General features: G+C 40.7%; 1 protein-coding gene across 6 annotated transcripts in view; it reads left to right on the top strand.

The window, feature by feature from the left end:
• The first annotated feature begins 747 nt into the window (after positions 1-747).
• The window catches only part of SCAF8 (SR-related CTD associated factor 8), a 102,489-nt gene continuing 82,032 nt past the window's right edge, over positions 748-21,204 (top strand). For 3 of the 6 annotated variants that reach the window (XM_040551351.1, XM_040551348.1, XM_040551347.1), the window contains exon 1: positions 10,420-10,614. In XM_040551351.1, coding sequence (XP_040407285.1) covers positions 10,435-10,614 — 180 coding nt within the window. In that variant the 5' untranslated portion in view covers positions 10,420-10,434. Of the gene's footprint in view, positions 839-9,650; positions 10,011-10,279; positions 10,615-21,204 lie in introns of those variants that run through there. The other 3 variants (XM_040551353.1, XM_040551352.1, XM_040551350.1) reach the window with 3 other exon arrangements.

Raw genomic sequence — 21,204 nt, 5'->3', positions numbered from 1 at the left:
TATATATTCAAAAGAAATTCTTAACTCAGAGGGTGGTGAGGCAGTGGCACAGGTTGCCCTGAGAAGCTGTGGATGCCCCATCCTTGGAGATGTTGAAGGCCAGGCTGGATGGGGCTTTGAGCAACCTGATCTGGTGGGAGGTGTCCCTGCCCATGGCAGGGGGGAGTGGAACTGGATGAACTTTATGGTCCCTTCCAACCCAAGCCATTCTAGGATTCTATGATCACTTCTCCTAAAAAAAAAAAAAAAAAAAAAAAAAAAAAAAAAAAAAAAAAACTAGGATAAGATAATGTAAGGTGTCTCTAGTACAGGTGGTTCGCAACTTGCATTTATTTCAGCAGAGCTCCCTGAACACAGTGTTTGATGGGCAAAAGCTGAGTACACGAGTTTTGGTCCTCAGCATGCAAAGCACACCAGATGTTATGCATTTGCTTTGGTTTAGTAACTAGATTAGAACTTCAGTTGAGCTGAAATAACTAAGCTGAATAAAAATAAGTGAAAACTATAGTTGAAGAGGAAATTTCTTAGAAATAATCTGGCTTTTGTTCTGATGTGGCATATATAATTAGAATAACAGACCAGTATACAATTAAGAGCATTCCTTTATTATTTTAATAGTTCTTCAAAAGAATAATGATTTTTTTTTCACTCCTGGCTATGGCAAATGGAAGGGAAGAGTAGGAGGGCTTTCTGAAAAATAATCGTGCTCAGCTTGCCTATTAATTTTTGACCCATCTTCTTTCAGCTGCATTGTTAAAGCTGTGGTATTTTGGAGAGGATATGCTGATTTGGGAGATTCAAGAGTGAAGGAGGGTCAGCACCTGTGGAAGAGGAGCAGGTAGTCTGCCAAACTTTTTATTGTAATCTTTTGTGAAAGGAGTGCTGGGAGTTCCTGGTTACTGACAGCAGGCAAAAATGCTGTCGGAGGGGGAATGCGCGTTTTTCTATTTGTGCTGGGGTTTGTTTAGGCGGGGAGGGCAGGGACATAAGGCACTGGTGCAAGGAGAGGAAGCGGAGCGCGTTTCCCTGCAGGCCGAGCAGCGCTGGCCGGGGCCGCTCCGCGCGGGGCCGCCAGGTGGAGCCGCGGTGTCGCCGCCAGGAGCAGGAGCTCAGCGGTGGTGCCTGGGGAGGGTGGTGCCTCCTACCTGCGGCTGCTCCCCTCCGAGGGGTAACTGCTGCTATAAATGTTCCTTTGGGCAAGCTGGGATGCGTTTGGTAAGTGCTGGTGTCATAGCAGGGAGACTGAGGCTTGGAAGGCTGTCCTCCGGAGCAGCTCTCGGTACGACTGACCTGGAAATCATAAAAACACATCCTAGTGTTTCTTGCTGTACTGATGTAAAACAGCAGGAACAAGGCAAGACTGCATTTGCAAACTTTCTTAAAGTAAGGCAAAAGTTATTAAAACTATACTTTTTAACTCTTTATGCTGTCAACTGCTTATGTTTCACTTACCTCTATAAGTAGAGGTTTATCTCTGTAAAACCAGAGTGGTTTTAGATCACAGATTCATAAGAACGACAAAAAGCTAACCTATTTGCAAAAATGCCAGTTTAATTCTACCTGACTAGATGCATATGGAGCTGAAATGCTGAATTTGGTCCTGAGTGAACACGCGGACTTGGCTAGGACACACGTTTCTGGTTGTGTAAGGGCTTTTGAAGTGACATAATCTTGTCTTATGAATCCTGCAGAGCAAGCATATGACTGAGAAGGATCACCTGGCTCATAACGGTTCATTCCCCAGTGGCCGGGCTCCAGCCTGGAGAGATTGGCTTCATTTTTCCTATTTCCATGTTGTGGGGGAAGCATATCTTTAAAGCAGTAGTGTACTGTCCTGCTTAGCTGCTCTGCTGGGGAGCCCCACCAGCACACCCAGCCCCTGTCCTGCTGTGTCCTCCTCTCCTTCTGAACGCACCGTGTAGCAATCCTTGAGTGGCTCGTGCTTGTTCTAGCTACTGCTTAACGTGAGAGTGGTTCTTGGCAAGTGCATTCACGTCTGAGCAGAGCTGATGATGATACAAAGTGTTCTTGAATGTTTGTGTTCCTGTAGTGGTGCCATCACCCAGGCAGAGTAACCTTTAGGTTAAGGTGTGAGTTCACGGCAGTGTTAGCTCCTTGAGGCTTGACCTTAAAGAGTTGCTGTTATAAAATATCAAGCTTGACAAGATGATTGCTGCTGTTTTCTTTTCAAAAACCTTTCAGAGTCAACAATCCAGTTTGCTGCTATGAAGTCTTATAAAAAGCTGACAAAAAAGAGCTTTTAAATACCCTATTCCCTAACTTCTGACTAATGCAAGATCTACCTGTTATTACTTACTAAGAAAACAATTATCTGGCATTGTACAAACATGCCTTATAAAGCAAATACAAAGTTTCTCAATGTTTACGTTCTTGTATCAGTGATTTTTCACCTGTGCATATGTAGGAACTGAAGGGATGTACTTGCTGTATACCTATCACCTTGCATTAAGGTTAAAAATGTCCTTAAGCCTAAGTTTCAAGAGCCTGAGAGTTGAAGGTGGAGCTACTTAGGGACATAAAGCATGGCAAGGAATCCTTTGTTACTAAAATGTATTTACTTTACATTGCATACAGGCTAGGTGGATTACAACTTGTCCTGTAACAAAATTAAAGCAAACAGAGGGTTTGGGACTGTGCTGTGAAGTAAATACCACTTTTCCTACGGAGAGAACATGTACCTTTGCTTTCTGTCCCTAGCAAAGTACCAGATTTCACTGTTTCAGGTACTGGAATGCACTGTGCTATTGCAAATATTGTATGTGGTCCTGTGGATAACACCCACAAGAGAACAGTTATCAGGATTGACTGGAATGGTGGCTTCTGTACTGCTTGTGTATGGGGCAAACATGGTCTTCAACTAGGAAGCTGTAGCAACTTCATATGAGTTTTTCTTAAAGTGAATTGATTTCAAAATGAGTTGTTTTTTTCCCCTCCAAATGATAAGTAGATTACCATGGGAAAATGCAATTCTGTACCTGTTTCAATGTATCAACAAAAAAGGCTGATCCAGTATTGTGGTAAGGGAATTAAAAATTCCCTGAACTTTACAGAAAACTGTGTAGATTTCACCAAAAAGAGTTTAGTTAAATTTTCTGGTTCTCTGCCGTGAAGGATCGTTCAAGAGAAGGACATAAGAATGAATGACTTAGTGGCTTGTTCCTGTGCTTGCTACTTTCGAGACCTGCTTTGATCCAGGAAACAACTTTGGGTTGAGGCAGAGGGAGGAGGTGCCTTCTCCTGTAGTGCCATGAGGTGAGAGTTTTAATCTGGGGGAAGTTCACCAGGAACCTTTGTTGCAATTCAGCATCCTGTAATTCCTCTTGATCTGGTTGCAGATTCAGAAGGTACCTCCAGCTCTTCGGCATGGTAGGTCTTTTAACTTTTTATACCCCAACATACAGACACTGTACATCACAAATGTTGCTATGACTTCTAGCTGGCAATATCCTTCCGAACACCACTTTTGCTAGAAAGCATGCATTTTTCTGGTAGCTGCCTCCTCCCTGAGACCAAAGCTTCAAGTGAGCCAGAGAAAGAAATGAAATGAAGTACTGTCCTGGTTTAGCTAGATTGTTCTGGGGACCACTCAGATCTTGAAAGTATTTTCTTGTTTTTCTGCTTAACAAATGTAAAGATTGGTAACCTAGAAACGTTACTGCTAAATTTTGCTGGACCTGAGCCAGCCAAATCCCAATTCTGTTGTCATCATGAGCTAAATTCTGAACCCAGGGTTGTGGATCTGGAGAGCTGAGTAGTTTGGATATGTGAGACAAGCAGATTTCCCCCTGGAAACTGCAAGAGTTTGGGAAATGTAGTGCTGTCACACCTGAGTAACTGTGCATGTATCAGCTCAACCTGGGTGAATTCAGTAGCTCTGGCTCAGCGTTGCCTGTGCTGCAGTTTAGGTGGTGTTTTGCAAAGCCCTGTAGTGCTTATAGTGTGCCAGTTTGCCCAGTTTCTCACTATCCTTCATAATAAAGAGCTAGACTATACTGATAAATATATTTATAAAGAGTAAAATAAGCATCAAGTTAAGAGTGTTGGAAGTAATCATAACTGCGTAATGAAATCCCTTCCTGGATGGAGTTTCCAAATCATTTTTGTTAATTAGTCTTGCATTGGTTATTGGCTTAAAAAAAAAAAAAAAAGGATCTTCTTGGAGAAGAAAGGATCTGCTGATATACCTTTAGTTTAGTTCTGAACTACTGGTTGTAGAGATGGTCAAGCTAATGGTGAAAAACAGTAAGCAAATGCTCATGCCTTGCTTGAAACATACTCATAGTGTAGAAAACATTCTAGAAGCACAATCCTTTCCCCATGGAGAATTTGAGTGTGCTCAAGAGCTTTTGTGATTTTTGTTGTTGTTTGTTTTATCCCAACCATATAAGCCTTAATTAAATTATTTTTAGGGCATATGGAGAGAAGTCTCAGAGTTGACACATAGCTAACTGCTATGCTGTGAATACATGTTATTTCAAGACTGTTAATACTGCAGATTGCAAATATTGTCATTCTAGTGTACACTTTCAGTAAATCCATTGGAATAGGAATATAAAAAGGATAAAGAAAGCATACCTATAACTTCTGGAAGTAGCCAGTGATTTTCTTAACACCCCTAGGTAAAGTGATGGTGGCTGTCTCGAAATCCTTGGTCTTTTATGCTGACCAACCCCCTGTGTGTGTACCTGTTATCCTCTTTATCCTGCTAGTTTCCATTTAACTTTTCCAGTGCAAAGATTTCATTGATTGATCTGTCCTTTTCCGAAGCACAGGTGTGTATTCTTGAAAGAAACAGATTAATTTCTCCATGTGTCTCAGTACTCTGTTGCTTGGTCTGTGCTGCCACTGACTTCTGGTCTCTTCTATTGCTGTGTGAATTGCTGATGAACTCAGTTTTGCTGTCCAAGATCTAACAGAGCAAGTAAGTGATAGAAAATCTTTTACTTCACCATCTAACTGGAATTATTGTTTACTGAAAGGTAATGGAAGAGACGAGAACTCCATCTGTTTAGACAAAAATATGCAATTGATATGACTGTAATGAGGTCGTAACTTGCCGGAAAAGAAGCTCTGAAACAGGAAAATCAGGCTGCACTGCTGAACACGATGAGGAAAGTGTCAGTGTGATAAGACTGCATACTTTATCTACTTCGTCTCTTGGGACTTTTTCCTTCAAAATCATATTTTGTCAGTAGTTGATTAATTAGGTGTTGCAGACAGATCTAGTCAATAGAAAGTAAACCTTGGCTGTTCCTTCACTTCTAGTTTTCTATATCTGATTTTTGGTAGCTATCAGAATACAGATGTGTGGTGAGAGTCTAGACCACCCACTGAAGAAAAATGTGTCCAGGTCCATACCTTCCTGGGGCAAAGACACATGCCTATAAAATCTGTGTGCTGATTTTATATTTGAGTGATATTTTGCACTTTTGACAGAAAATGTGATCTTAAGCACTGACTGAAATTTTGATTTTATGTCTCTGTAGCTTAAGATACTATGTGTGATAACTTAGGTTTCATTTATTAATCTTAAAGTAAATAAAAAGCTTGAACCAAAATATTTAAATTTCCTGACATTGTGCTTGAGATGATAGAGAAATTATGGAAATGGGTCTTAGTGTGTTGTGTTCACTTCTGTTATGTTCTGTAAGACAAAATAAAATTTTCTCAGCAGACTGGGAGAAATAGTTCTGGTTTTGCAATATAATGGCTGCATACTGGAGATCTGGTACATGTGGGCACGAGAGAAGACATAACATAATATGAAGGAATGATCCAATTTATTGGTCAAGAACTGATGCTTCTAGTTGTCAGCCTGTATTTCAGAAGGCACATGAGCTAGCAGATAAACTTTTTTTTTTAAGATTAAAAAATTTCATCCATCCATCATCTTTCATGTTCTCACTTGAGTTTTTTTGGCCCTCATTTGGCTTGTTGCTCTACAAACAGCACTGCGCTAAGTATGCAGTCTTATGTTGGTTATAAGGTCTGAAAACTATCAATGAACCCTCCTTGAATTTCCCTTGAAGCACTTAAATTTATACTTGAAATCTTTATTTTATTAGCACTAGAATTGAATTTAAGAAGATTTCAGTATATACTTTTTATATATATGTATATATATATATACAAAATAGTTATTTCAGTTTGAGCTTTCCAAAAAATGGATATGCTTGTAGCTGGAATTGGCTAGAAAACTTCTCTCATGTCTTTTACAGTGTTTGCAAGTGGATATCACAAGGATTTTCCATGTTCCATCCTTGTAATTCTCTTGTTTCGTTAAAATCAAATAAGCACGCTGTAGCTGCTACTGCAAAACTATCGGCTAACCTTTGGTTTTAAAAGAAATGTCTTGTTAGGAGCAGAATTAAATGTTGGCTATGCAGCCGTAAGAAACAGTCATCATTCTACCTTGTAATTATACACATACAACACAGTATGAAGCTCAAAGTTGAGGATTAGAACCCTGTATAGAACAAGAAATCATTAGGAAATGTTTCCTAGCTGAGCTTATTTTAGCAATGTTGGAGATAGCACTGTAAGCCTGAATTACATTGTCAGCACAATTGTATCAAGTTACCCAAACCTACAAGAAAGTCTGAGAAATGTTGCTGGCAGTAATTTTTAAGTCTTTTTCTTCTGCTTTCCACATTTCATTTGAAATCAGTATGGATCTAAGGTGTGTATCTGAGCTCTGAAGCTGGCCTGTATATTAAAGCCTGGATTGTCTTTGAAAGTGTTTTTTTCCAGTGGAGTAATCTTTGAAGTGCTTTCTGTGGTGTAACGACTAGAGTCTGATGCCGTCAAGCTAGGACAAGTGCAAAACATTTAGAGTAAGTCAAGCCTGACCTGAAGTTACTGGACAGTAAATGGACTGGGGTGCCCAGTAACCAGGCTATCATGAACAGCACAAGGTTACAAATCTGGTGGTTCAGAATTTCTTTTACAATCTTCAAAATTTATATACATTTGAAAAAAAAGAGCCCCTCATGAGAACCTGTAGGTAACAAATTCAGTAAAAGTTCAGCGGAGAATGTTTTGATACCTCTAGTTATAAATTAAGAACATCTAAAATGGTGGTAGTGAAGGAGTGGCAACTAGAAATGCAAATGAATGATGACAATGAGGTAGTTAGTGAAAAAGGATAGAGGAGAAGAATGTGCTAATGTTCAGTCAAAACAGTAAGCAGCTCTTTGAAAACATGCTGGGAAAAAATAAGTAGGGAATGGCAAGGGTACATACAGAATGGCTTGGTTTTGATGACTTAGATATCTTAAAAACCAAATGTGGTGAGAATTTCTTGCAAAGAAAACAGTATCATTCTCTTAATTTAAGCTGCAAGTGGCTAGTAACAGATCTGCTTTTCTCTATGCCTATGTGAACACCAGCTTTCTCTCCTGACACTTGTATGTTGGTTGTTAATCTAAAAGGTGAGAGGAAACTGCAGGGAATTGTTCACTTGGATGGAGGACTTCTTAAGGGCATTTGTACATGTGACACTTGTTTGTTTGATTGAATCTACATTTAGACTTGTTGGAAGTAGGAAAAAGGAGGGCATACCTATCTTATCTTATGAAATACTCAGTACATGTCAGATTAAAGATTTTGTCAAGCTTGATTTTCTCTCATAATTGCAAAGCTGCGTTTGTATCCAAACAGGAAGCATACCCCACCACTGTGAATCTTGCATATAATTCATCATGTTGAAAAGCGTGATCTTATTTGTGAAGTTGAAAATGTTCAGGTTTGAGTTTCAGTAGTTGCACAAAGCATCAGAATTGAAGAAATCCTGCGTTGTGCAGCAAGCTGTCACTCATTCTCATTCAGAACAAGATGAGAAACCTCCCGACTCTGGTATGTTATGAGTAATACTATAAGTCATTGAATCAGACAGTCTCATGGAGCAAGGTGGACTTGCCCCAGAATGAACCATTTCCCTGCACTGTTTTGATATTACTTCATTCGTATGCTTGCTTAATTTAGAACATTTAGTGTTATGCTCAGAGACACATAACCCATTTCTTATTCTTGGATGATAGCTAACTCTTTCACTTCAAATTCAGGCTCTGCACATCAGAAGTCAAGCATTCATTAATATATCTTAAAGTGTAAATACTACCCTTCCTTCTCTGATTACTCCTTTACTCATTCTTCCCTTTCCTTCACTGGAAGAACTTAGACTATTGGAATAAATATTCCATAAAAACAATCACATGGAAGTTTTTGGTCACTTTGAGGCCAGTTTTAAAATAATTTTGGTAAAATGTTTTCCAATCCAGTGTGGTATTCCATTCATTTTCATAGGTAAAGCAAGACTTGCTTCAGTTTCACTCAAAAGAAAATACCAAATACTGGAGGATAGTTTGTAACTGAAGGAGTACAAAGGTAATAGTTTTACCAGTTACTTGCAATATAAAAAAATCCCATGCAATTTCCCACAAAGCCTCTACAACAATTTGAACAGAATTGTCTCTTTGCATTTTATTTAATCTTAACTCCCACGGGGGGGGGTGGGGGTGGGGGTGGAGAAGAGGGGCAAAGACCTTGTTGTCTGGGGAACTTGTTCCACTGCTTGACCATCTTCACAATGAAAAAGGTTTTCCTTCTGTTGAGTCAGAATCTCCCCTGCTTTAATTTAAGACTGCTCCCTTGGCCTGCTGTGTACCTCTGATAGAGACTTAATTATTTCAAAATAATGAAAAAATGTTAAGGCACCTTATTCAGGCACTTCAATTTGTAGGTGCTGGCTGCTACCAGCTGCCCTCCCTGGCCCAAGGCTCTCTATTCTCTAGTCTGAGCCCTCCCATCCTTTCTGAAAGGGGCATCTGCTCTAACCTCTTGACAATCTTTGTGGCCTGTTCCTGCAACAGCGTTGTTTCTGGAGATGGGCTTCTTCCCGCTGTTAACCTATTGGGGAAGAAAGAGTCCCAACTCTGTTATAGGACTTAATCTCTTTATTTGCATTTCTGTAAGGGCAAATCCATAACATTACAAGTCTACCTCAAATTCTGGGTTTACCTTAACTTCTAAGTTACCTCGTTTGTCAAGTAAAGCTCTCCTTGGTCTGTAAGCCCCTGATGCCCTTTGTAAGGAGTGTTAACAGGTCATGGAGAGACCTTGTGCCTCGGCTCTGAGGGGAGCTTGTGAGGGCAGGAGCGTGCGAGTGATCCGGAGAGCAGCCTGGAGTCCTGGCCAGGAAATAAACACAGGTCAGACTTGAATTTGCTCTGCCACAGCGCTGCCGTGTCCGCAGGGCTAAAGGACATAACTGAGCTCCGGGGAAAGACTCCTGCGACTACGTGCTGAGCACGCCTCAACTCCTGCTGCAGGTGAGTGCCCGCTGAGGGACGGATCGGGGGGCTGGGGGCTCTTTTTCTTCGTTATCTCGCTGGTTTGGGCCCCACGGCTTCTCTTGCCGCCTTCTCGGAGCTTCAGCGGGAGCCATCGGGGCCGAGAGCCCAACCATGGGACCGCCTCCCTCAGCGTCGCGGCCGGCGGGTGGCCGTGAGGCGGAGCCGCCGTGTGGCGGCGGGGAGGCGGGCCCGGTGGCGGCGGCGGCGGCCCGGTGTGTCGGGCGCTGCCCGGCAGGCGGCGCTGTGGCCGCCCGCGCCGCTCTCGGCTCGTCTGGGAGCTGCGCTGCCAGGAGCCCCCGCGCGTCCGCCATATTGGCGCCCGCGCCGCAGCCGCTGCGCCTTGTTCCTCCATCGCCTCCCGGCGCGGCCCCAGCGGAGCCCGGCAGGGGACGGGACGCGGGCGCCGCCGCCGGGCGGGGAGCGGGGCTCGGAGGCCGGGAGGAGCCGGGAAGGAGCCGGGCCAGCGGCCCTGCTGCGCCAGCCGCCATGGCGAGGAGGCCCGGCGGCTCCTGAGGCGGGCGCGCACGCACGCACCGAGCGAGGCTTAGCCCCCTCCCGGCCGCCATCAGCGGAGAGAAGCCGCCCGGCCCCCTTCTCCGCCGCGACATGGAGGCCGTGAAAGCCTTTAACAGCGAGGTGCGTGACCCCCTCGCCGGGCTCGGGGAGCGGGCGGGGCCGCGGGGCCCGGCGCCTCGCCGCGGGGAGGGGGCGGCGACGGGCACGGGCAGGGGAGCGGGGCGCCGGGCGGTGGCTGGGGAAGGGGCCGGGGCCGCGCAGCCCCGGCCAGGGGCAGAGGCGGTGGCGGAGCGGCCTCCGCCCCGGGAAGGTCGGCCCGGGCTGGGGCGGGGCGGGGGAGCGCTCCCCGGGGGCTTCCAGCCCGCGCCGGGCGGGAGAGGGCTGCTGACAGCCTGCGGGGAGCGGCGAGGAGGAAGAAGGGGGGAGAGGATGGAGCGGAGGGGGCCTCCCTCCCGCCCCCCGGGGGGCTCCCCTCGCCCTAGGCCCCCTCCAGCCTCCCTCGATCTCCCTCTCTCCCCGCCTCCCGGAGCTGCCTCGTTGAAATATGGGGACGGGGAGGCCCGGAGGCTCGCCTGGGTGGTCGGAAGGAGCGTGTTCAGAGAGGTCGGGGCGGCAGCAGGCGTTCCTGCGCGCCTTGCACCGAGCTGCCGTGCTGCACCTCGGCGCTGTGAGCCGCATCGCCGGGAATGGCACGCCAGGGCGAAAACACCCCCTTGCCAGCCAGGTAGTGACACGGCGTGGGGCTGCTTTCCGTGCCCCTGGTCAATATTTCTTTTATCGCGAGGCCGTTCGTGCGACAACTGGTTCCTTCCTCTTCACCGCAAGAGTTTGTATCGCTTACCTGTGAAAGTTGAGGCGAGAACAAGGAAACAAACACCTAGTAGGTCATATGTCATAGGAAACTGGACTTACACATATATTAAAGGTAGAAAGTATCATCTCTAACTACAATGTATACTTCTGCACACTGCCCAGTATGGGAGCTCCAGGTTGCCCTTGCTCTCTACCCCCAGCCTACAAGTGATGTGGTTTTAACAACTTAAAGGAATACAATGTTATTTCATTTCATTAAATGGTAATTTTATTATATTTTTTTCTTAGTGAAGTGATGGGCTAATGTGCTAACCCTGTTACTTCCGTAAGCCAAAACACAATTTTTACAGGTTTTAAAACAGGCAGGTACTTCCTTATAACTCAGTAGCAGTTGAGTAGCCATAACTGATATACAATTATAGGTATTGCGTGTAAAGTAATTTAAATTCTTAAGTGGAAGAATCACAATGATCACTAAAAGAAAGATAAGATACTACAAACTATTTTTTTTCCATTTTATTTTTGAATTAGCTTACATACTGTAATCTTAAGTATGGAAAAGGAAAAGTCTGGTCACAAGAACAGAGGAGCGTAAACAGATTAGAACATTTCTCTTATGTATATTTGCTAGTGTGAGCAAAAGTTTTCACTACCATATTGGAAAACAACTTCTGACTTGCTGCACGCTCAGGTATAAGTACAGTCAAAGTGATTAACTCCGAAGACTTAGGGTGAAAACCATACTGAAGAGAAGAGCTTTAGGATATGCCTTAAATCTTTTAAACGCTTGGAAAAGAGTATGCTTTGGATTGTTGAAAAAGGAAACACAGAAGATGAAGTTATGATATTTTAATCATTTTTTTTCCTATGGCATTAATAGGCAGCATCTATGATTAGACTTGCTTTTATGATTTCTTTCTGTTTTGGTTTAACCTGTGTCTTTGTATTGGCATGCAGGAAGGTTTTAAAGATACCGTTACCAAAACCCTGATCCTGGAAGTAAACGATACAAAACTTGCTGTGTTTGTGAAGTCCTGAGTATAATTGCTAGCCACTCCAACACCTCTGTACCAAGTGCAGAACTTGATTTTATCTTAACTTTTTGTGGTTGTTTCTGGTCTAACTGACCTATGCGCATTTTGCATTATAGAACTGTGAATGTGATTAATAAATATTTTAAATAGGTGAAGTGGATGAGTCCAAAGGTTGTAGTCTGTGCTATACCTAAATGCTTTTGATTAATTTACTTCACTTCTAGAATTCATTTTCTTTGGTTATATGATGTTTTAAGGTCATGTTATTCTCCAAAAATGACGTCAAAATTCCGTTCTAGGGATTTGGGGCTTAAAATAGATGTAGATTAAATTTAGCAGCAGATGGGATAGACTAAATTTGTAGGGAAAAAAAAACCACCAACCTTTTACCATGCCTTCTCTTATGCAGTTTGCATTCAGTTAACAATTTTACTGTAGTTGATGTAGTTCATGTAATTTACTGGTGAAATCTAGGTGATGCTTTAGAAGGAACATTCCAAATACATTTAAACACTTAAATCTGCAGTGTAGGTACTTCTACTGTTTGTTTCTTGTTTTTCAGGGTAGGAGTTGTGTTTGGATTCTGCAATGAAGCTAAAATAAAGACAGCGGTCAATCTAGATAGTGTAGATTGCTCCAAATGTATGTGTAAACTGAGCAAGATCCCATATTATAGCTATTCTATACAGTAGGCACAATTGAAGTGATTAGCATGGAGTGGTCGTTAATTTGTTTAGAAAGAAATCTCAAGTTTCCTTGAATGCCAAGTACTGGAAGTAATGCCTGCTGTTGCAGAAAGTTGTTCCATGTCCAGTGAGGATACTTGGCATTGTCAGTGCTGTGTCTAATTGTGTATATAAAATTAGCTCTAACATTTAAAGTCTTGGGAAAGGTAAATATGCAGGTGAGAAATAATCACACTGACAAGTAAAACATGCTCAGTATTGTTTTATTGCAATGGTTGATACTTTACCTTTGAGTAAAAATTGAACAAAAACACAATATTATACAACTGACTTGGTATACTATTATTTGCTAGTGTTTTTTACTGTACAGTTTATCGTTTGCTACAGTTGACATCCTAAAGTTTAGCCACTGCAGAATCTTTTTTTTCCAAGTCTCAGTTCAGGCCGTGAGCTGCTTCTGAAAAGTATGACATCAAAGTCAAGAACAGGTCTTGACAGAAGAAAATGGCTTAAATGTTTCAAATTCTTTATACGTTCCTTAAAAGGTATTTTGTTAAAAAGAATTCAAATGGACTGGAGACAAGCATGCTTTCTTGCAGAGTGCCAGCACAAGGATGATAGTGGTTTAATTGCAAACTTAAGTGATTAAAACCTAATATTTGATATATAGTTCAGTGTTAAAGCCTTATTGTCAGCTTCAGAGCTAGCCATTCTCAAATCAGTTTCAGATACTGTGCCGGAAATTGTTTGGGGGTGCTGTACTCCAGAGTTTTCATGCAATATTGAGATTTAATTTACGGAAAGCAGAGATTACAGATTAGTTTTAAATACAATATAAACTGGATATTTGAAGTAATACTTTGTTAACCACAGTAACTGCATCTTCTATGCATTTCTAGTCTTGAAGCAGCACAATATATTACTGACATCAAAGATGCAATTTTTAAAAGGGAAACTGTATGTTTAGAGGGAAAAAAAATAAAAAGGAAAAGACAAAGCTTCTCCCAGAAGCAGCCACCAAGAAGAAGAAACTTCTCTGTACAGTAGGGTATTGGTCTTTTTTGTATACAAATGGTTTGAATGGAAAAATTAGTATCATGGAGACATGGAAGTATTTGAACAGGAGGATGCACACAAAGCACTCTGAAATTAAGGCAGTGGTTATAATTTGCATAAAGAGCAATATGGGTTCCTGCGCCTTTTCTCTTGTTAATCTAAGCGTCTTCTAGGTGAAAGAGCCACAATTAAAACACGCACAGAATTGTTAGACTGGACTTCAGCAGTTACTAGCAATGAAAGAGGTTGTCTGCACGTAGGTCATGATAAAGTGAGCTCTTGGTGTGCAGAATGGTTGTGGGAGCCATATAAGATGAGAGGAAGCGATATGTAAAATCATCGTTATGTTTGGGTTAACTGCTGCTTCTGAAGTTTGTCAGTGGCATGAGTGTAGCAGTCACTGATCATTTGCTGGTGATGCAGTTAAATATAAATATACTCAATTTAACTTAATTGTCTGTTGGTCACCTTTACCATGATGTTTCTTTAGAGGGTATGTTGTAGGTGGCAGTGAGGAACAATTCAGTTAGCTGGACTGGAGAACAGGTCAGAAATGGGAGCAATGGTGACGGCGGGGAACAGTTCAGAATGTGCCCCTTGGAAATAACCCACATTTTAATTACCTGTTGGAGAATATAGGTGCATGAAAGTACAGAAGTGTAAATCAGTTGTTCTATTTTAGAATACTTTATTTAAATGGCATATTCTAAAAATCACCAAGGCATCTTTTTCACAAAAGAATGTCAGTTGATGCTAAAAAAAGCTAAATGGTATGCCTCAGAAAGATGCTAAATAGAGATTGATGCTGAATAGCTGGGGAGAGTGATAAAAAGGATTCTCTTTGAAAAGAGGAGCCAGGGCTTTGAGTAGTGCAAGTAGTGATACTAGCAGTTGTGAATGAGGAACAGTAAAAGGGCATGTAAGCTGCTCTGGAGCAAGTTATTTCTTAAACCCTGCTGCACGTTTCATGGTGGCTGAAGCACCTGAAACATCTGCAGAGTTGGTGGTAGTGGTGGTGGTTGTTTTTTCTTACCACTGAGCAAATGAGAAATCCTGTCTGTTTCCTTTTCTCTCTCACTAATAGTTAACGGTGGTAGAAAAGTACAACCTGCTTTCACATCCTCTGCTGTTTTGAATAATTCTGCAACTGTTACATTTGAAGCTTTCTTACTTTTTGTTTATCTGATACTGCATTTATCATCTGAGATTCGTAACTTTTCCTGTAGCAAATTGGGATGAAACTTTTGTTTTACCTTCTATTCTTAATTTTCAGAATAAAAAACCAACCTGCTATATTTGCATCTGCATATAGACACATCTGGAAAGTTGTCTCCATTTTTCATTCTTAACCTCCGGCTTGGATGTAAAAAAGTTCTTCAACTTTATTTTGCTTCATAATCCCATAGTACAGCCCTAAGAAAAAACACTGAATCTGCAGAAATCGTATAAATTCCCGTAAGATACAGCAAAACATTTAAAATATTGTTAATTTCACTTTTGCTGTCAGGGATATGAAGAGCAGTACCGGCGAAATCTAAATATTTCACCAGGTTGCTTTCCAGCAAGAGTTGACCTATTCACCTTTTTGTTAAAGGTGTGTATGGACAGAAATCACTTTTCTCATCAGGACGTAGTAAATACGAAATTGATGTTCACCTGATTAAACGTCTCCGTGTGTGCTGAATAAATATTTACAGTCTCAATATCTCATTTTCAAAACCTGTTGTGATCTTAGTCTTTCCCCAGTCACAGAATCCTGAGTTCTGGTCTTGTAAATGATCATGCAATGATGTGTTAAAGGCCCCAAATATTAGCTTTCTTTTCTGCATGTATTGCTCAATGACCTCATGTCTTCTGTGAAGTATCATAGGGCAGACCTTGATTATTTTTCTGCCTTCTGTGCATACACTTTAGATTTCTTCTTAAAGCGTGGTCTAGATTAGATCCCTGTGTGCTTGGAGGAGGTGGGGACGGTAATGTAGACCTCTGGATTCTGCTAATGCTGCTGGGTTGTGACCAGGTAGTTCCAAGTATCGGTCCTGTTTGCTGTTCATTTAGAGCACAGCAAACCATTTTGCAGTTGAACACAAATGCACTTCTGAACTCTTATGACTACAGTTCCTTTGATTTTTTTTCACATGCTCACTAAGACCATGCCTGGGGCTACAATCTTTTGCAAAGTACTTGAAATTATCTTAACAAGTCTTATTAGAGTTTGCCATGAGCAGTCTGTTTTCCTCTGGCAGCAGTAACAGTGGAGTCTAGTAATCCAAATTGCTTTCTTATAGAAAATCAAGAAACATTCAGAACAAGGGTATTTGATAAAACACATCTTCAAATGAGATCTAGACGTTTGATTATTTTCATAGGGAATTTTTCACTTAGAGGGAGGCCTATTTTTTTTTTTCATTGTCTGTAAAATTGGTCCATCTCTGGACAGTGGCTGAGAAATTTGTCTCCCAAGTGGCTGACTCAGCCTTGGTTAGGGCCTGCATTCCTGGCCTCAGCAAACACCGGTGCAACCCGTTGTGAGGCCTGGCACAATGGTATGTAATTGTCTGTTCACATGTGCATTCAGAGGTCAGCTTGGCTTTGAACTCCATAAACAATATTAGTCCTTGTTCTTGTAGCATAGCTTTTTGTGAATTGCATGAGCTGTTTTTCCATTTCTTCATTTCTTTGGAGCTATTTTTCTGCCATATTTCTCTGGGAGTACTGACAGCAGCAGCAGCCTACTAGGTGACTTTATTAACCTTATTCACCTGCTGCTTCTAGATTCTAGCATGTGTTCTTGAAGAGAGCAAGAGGGTCTTCAGCTACCGCTATGCTAGTTCTGAACTTCACCTCTCTTTGCCAGCTCTACTGACCAAAACCAACTCTTTTTTATATATAAAAATATATATTTTTTTTAAAGGAGTTGTTAAAATTTGGAGAAACTAAGAGGAAATGAGTGCATTGCCACCATGACCCTCAGTCAGATTTATTCCACTATAAACAGAACATATATTTCCTGTGATAGCCCACTCCTTATACCATCAGGCTTTTAGCGAGTGAGCTACCATTTGCACAGAAGTGGCAACCATGGACATACAACAACTTGACGTTGCCTTTCCACTTTTTTCAAGGGCTTGCCTACAGAGTTTAGCTGATTGTACTAGGTAGAGTTTTGATGGTGTGAATTTTCTTACGTTTCAGATGAATAATACTGGATTGCTACTTTTTTCTAGCGTTCTGATTATACAAGCACGTAGCTGGTTGATACTTTTCCGATGCTTTGACATGTGGAAATATAATACACATATTTAAGTTAATAAAATATATATATTGAAGATGAGGCATCTGCAGAAAAGCCACTTTCTGCATAGCAAAAATAATGCATTTTAACCAGTTTATGGTTTCGACAGCCAGTGCTCTGGTTCCCATTTACAGTATTAGTACAAAAGATGTGTTAGAGAGGGAAGAGCAGAGCTTGGATCCCGGAGCCAGTAGCAGCAAAGAGCAGTGGTTTGGATGGGTGGCAACTGAGCGTAGCACAGTAACAGCAGAGTTTGAAGGTACCCGTTTCTGTAGCCTTGTGCTTGTTTATTTTGAAGTTCTGTCTTAATTATCATGTCCGTTTTGAAAGATTGGAGTAAATACTTTTTTTTTTTTTGTGAGCACTGATTACAGCTGCACAAGGTATTTTATAAAAGGCAGTGAACAGCTGTATTACGTTGTCGAATTGGAATTTATAATTGAAATAACATGCATTTTTGGGAAAGATATTTCAGCAGATCCATCTTCTTGTGCTGTTTGGCCTAGGGTTCTGTGTTTCCACATATTCATTAATTTGGATTTGAGTGGGCAGGGTTTTTTTCTTTTTTGGAGGGCTGGGAATTTAGAGGGTTTGGAGGGTAGGGAATTTATTAGTCACTTTTAAAAACAGAAATAGAATTGATTACATGTATCCTTTGCTTTCCATCCCGAGTTTTCTATAGCTTCTTGAAAGTACAAAGTGCTTTCAAATGAATGCTGCTCATTCTAAACTGCTGCTTTAAAAATCTTGGCCTTATAGAATGCTTTATAGAGCTCTCTTGGCAGATCACTTAGAAACTAGTAGGATAGATAGAAAATACAATTTTAATGTTTTTGATACTGATGTGATTCAAGTTTTAAAAAGAGAAATAATCATTTTTATAAAGGTCTTTACATTTTCCAGAAACCAAGTCTGAAGAGCTTACAATATATTAAACAGATTATTGAAAACTTATGGAAAGATCTGATCAAACAGAAGTTTTTCAGAATACTATATCTCCGATACATATCAACAAGACAAAGCTGGTTCGTATGGAAAGGAATAGGCTGTTCTCTGAATCTACTGTAAATGACAACTACAGGTTACATGTTGATTTTAAAGCTTGGTAACTAGATAAGCAGTAGTAGGTTACTTAATTTTCAGAAATTTGAAGTGGAACACTTAGCAGGAAAAGAGGAACATATATATTTAACAAACGTGTTGGTTACAGAGAAATCCAACCTGCTACAAAGCATGATAGTTTTTTATTACTATTTTGAATCATAAAGTTTTGTTAGGAATGCAGGGAATTTTAAGCCATACCTAAGGAGAAAGCTTTGAAATCAGTACAACAGGAGAGCTTTTCTTGTAAGCCCTAAAAGCAGTTGGCAAAGAAAATACGCAGCTCTTTGATTTTCAAAACATTTAGGATCTGTCCCTGTACTTCGTGTCTTAAAATTGTAGAGGTGCGATTGTATTTAGACTTCTCAAAGGCACCTAACTTCATACTACACTCCATTCTTCCAAATCAGCTCGTTGCAGCAAGAACAGAGGGTACTTCTCCAGCGAGGGCAGCCTGTGAGCTGGCCTCTGGAATCCTGCAGGCTGATGTTGTCTCTGAAGATGACAGATTTTTCTGTTGGTGGCATAGAATTAGCTATAAATCATGCAAAAATGTTAATGATGGAAATGAGCAGTGTGGCAGGAATGACGAGGGAATTACAGAAAGTGAAATAGCCCTTTTACGTTCCCTGCTTTCTTATGCAATATGCTTTCGAGGGTCATGTGGACCTGTTGATCAATCATCTTTCTGTTGTTGGGAGCTTGGGCTTTGGTAAAGCACTTAGTCTTGCCTAGCTATTTTATGTGGCACATTTATTTTTTTCTAAGCTTTCTTGTTCCCGTGCAGCCAACACTTTCAGTTAGTACAACGAGAATAAGAGGAATTGTATTTTATGGCTTGTTAAGATCTGGGGACAAATAAAAACTGTTCTAGAGGCAATGGCCTCTATTCTGAACTAAACATCTGTTTCTTAGTTGCAAGCAATTCAGGAGGCTAGACTGGAATCCAGGTTTCTTCAAACTGTAGTTTTAGGTTCATAGTCTATTCGTACAGAGCAGGTTATACCAATGGGACTTAGAAGCTTTCTTTGAAAGTAGTAAACAAGAGGACTTAGAGAAAATTGTAAATAGGCTGTAGGATGGCTTACAGCTCTAAAATACGAAAACTAAAATGGAATTTTGTCATTCGATCTCAAAATTGTTCAGGCTCGGTAAACTTGTGCTTCCTCAAGCTGAAATGGGTAGGAGAAGGGTTAAACAAAGGCAGCGATAGTAATACCTGCCTTCATCACATGCTGAAGAGTTCTTGGCTAGAGTCTGGCTTGTTGGCTCTCCACTTTATTTTACTCAACTGTTTACACACCCTGTTAGGGTGAGTATTCAGATGTCTTCTGCAAACATAAACATGTGTGGAGAGTAGTATATAATACTACTGACATGTAGGGAGTAAGCTTTTTAAGCAAGTGTTCTCAGTTGCTTTTAAATATTTTATAAATCAATTAAGTGTAAAGGCAAAAGGAAAACACTGGGATATCAAGCATATTGAATGCCATTTTTGTGCTTTAATATAAATGACATCATGCACTTTAAGTGTTTGAAAACAGCTGTACTAGGATGGTTGCTGTTGAATTGCAACCCTGTCTTGTTCTGTGCTTTTCTAGTGTTGGTTTTTGGCATCTCATATTGTCTTTCACTGATTACTGGAAGAAAAGAACTTTTATTTGTTCTCATTTCAAACTAAAATGTCATACGCAGAGTGGAGCACCTGTCATTCTGGTCATCTTACCTGCGCATCTTTGATCTGTAGTTTAAACTTCATGTGCAGCTCACAGAAAATGTGCTAATTGGGTTCAAATAACAGTTCTCACTGGTAGGTCCTAGTCAGCTCCAATCAAAAATCTCATTCACTGAGGGATGGGCTCAAGTAACTTAAGTAACTTTTCTAGACAGTAAAATTGAGGAGAGCGTAAAAAATGCAACATAATAAAACTTGTTGATTATATCTCATTTTTTAAAGCATTGACTGACAATACTCTTTTCTTGTTCTTTGCAGTGTGGTGATGTAGATATTTGGTAAGCAATTCAGTGACTATTTCTGTATATACAGTTGGATTTGATTTATTTCTAATGCTATTGAAATGTGAAAAAAATAATTTGTTAATCTGTGTTAGCCATGACTTTGAAGTATTTATTTTGTCTTCTCTACTTCAAAATTGCAAACATTTATTGTTGTATATGATGTCTGCATAGTGTTGTTTCCTGGTAGCAGCCAGGACCAAATGCTTCAGAGAAAAAAATATTTCAGTAGAGGTATGTGTAATTGATATCCAAGATATCAGTTCTGGACTTGATCTCGCACTAGAGATTGGTCCGAGTCCTAAAGTATCAGTATCAAAACATTTATTCCCTTAGTTGCTGTAACAATGCTGTAACTAATGAGTTAGAGCGATGAATGTATGTTCCTTTAGATCAGGTCAGACCAGAGGTGTGTTTAGCTTTCAATGCTTCTGGTAGGAAAATTAGTCTTGTGTGAAAATGTTACCTCCTAGCTGTTCTTTTTTTGCCTTTATAAGCCGTGACCAGAGTAAGAAAACGAATCTAATACTTATGAAGCTTTATTTTAAGAAAGTTAGCACTTTGTTCTGATTTTTATTCAAGATATCACTATAGTAGCTGTTTGTTTCTCTTGTGTGTTGAATAGGAGTGATGAAAGATCTCAGAATGAAATGCTGGGCTTTGTAGAGGCATAGTATGCCAGTGCCTTCCGTGGAAGTGCAGTAAGTTGCTCTGTGGGCGATGGACCATAGAGGATGTAGTTCATTTCCATGCTGCCTGGTCTTCATTTGAGAAACTTTAGATTGTAGCTTAGCAGCGTATAGAATGTTGCCTTGTAAATTACAGCTTTTTACAGTAAAGGTCACTTTTAACAGATATTTATGATAAAATTAACTTTTTTAGCACATCTTGAATTACAATTCTGATATTTTATGCATTACTGAACGTTCAAAATTTGAAAAATCGCTGATGAATTCCTAGACTTTCAGTAATCCTTCTCTTGAAGACCACTTCTATTAACATAATTAAAGTAAAAAAACCAGAGCAGAAATTCAATGCTTTAACTACAGTATCAACCTGATCTTTGTCTTTACCCCGTTCACAACGTATAATTTATACAGTTCATTAAATCTTTGAGCAAGCTCGTGCTTTTTTTTACTTCAAAATTTGGAGATAAGACTACAATTTATATAAAATGACATTGAGAAAAGAGAGTATTAGTAAGAGTTAGGACTTAACCACATTACATATGCTAGAATACTGGCTTTTACATAGTTTCTTATGTGTCAGTGTCATTGCCTTTTACTGTTCAAAGCATTAAATTGTTATATCAG

This window comes from Cygnus olor, chromosome 3 (assembly GCF_009769625.2).
Source record: "Cygnus olor isolate bCygOlo1 chromosome 3, bCygOlo1.pri.v2, whole genome shotgun sequence".
NCBI lineage: Eukaryota > Metazoa > Chordata > Aves > Anseriformes > Anatidae > Cygnus > Cygnus olor.
The sequence above is the reverse complement of the archived record's forward strand: the minus strand, read 5'-3'. Positions and strand labels throughout refer to the sequence as shown.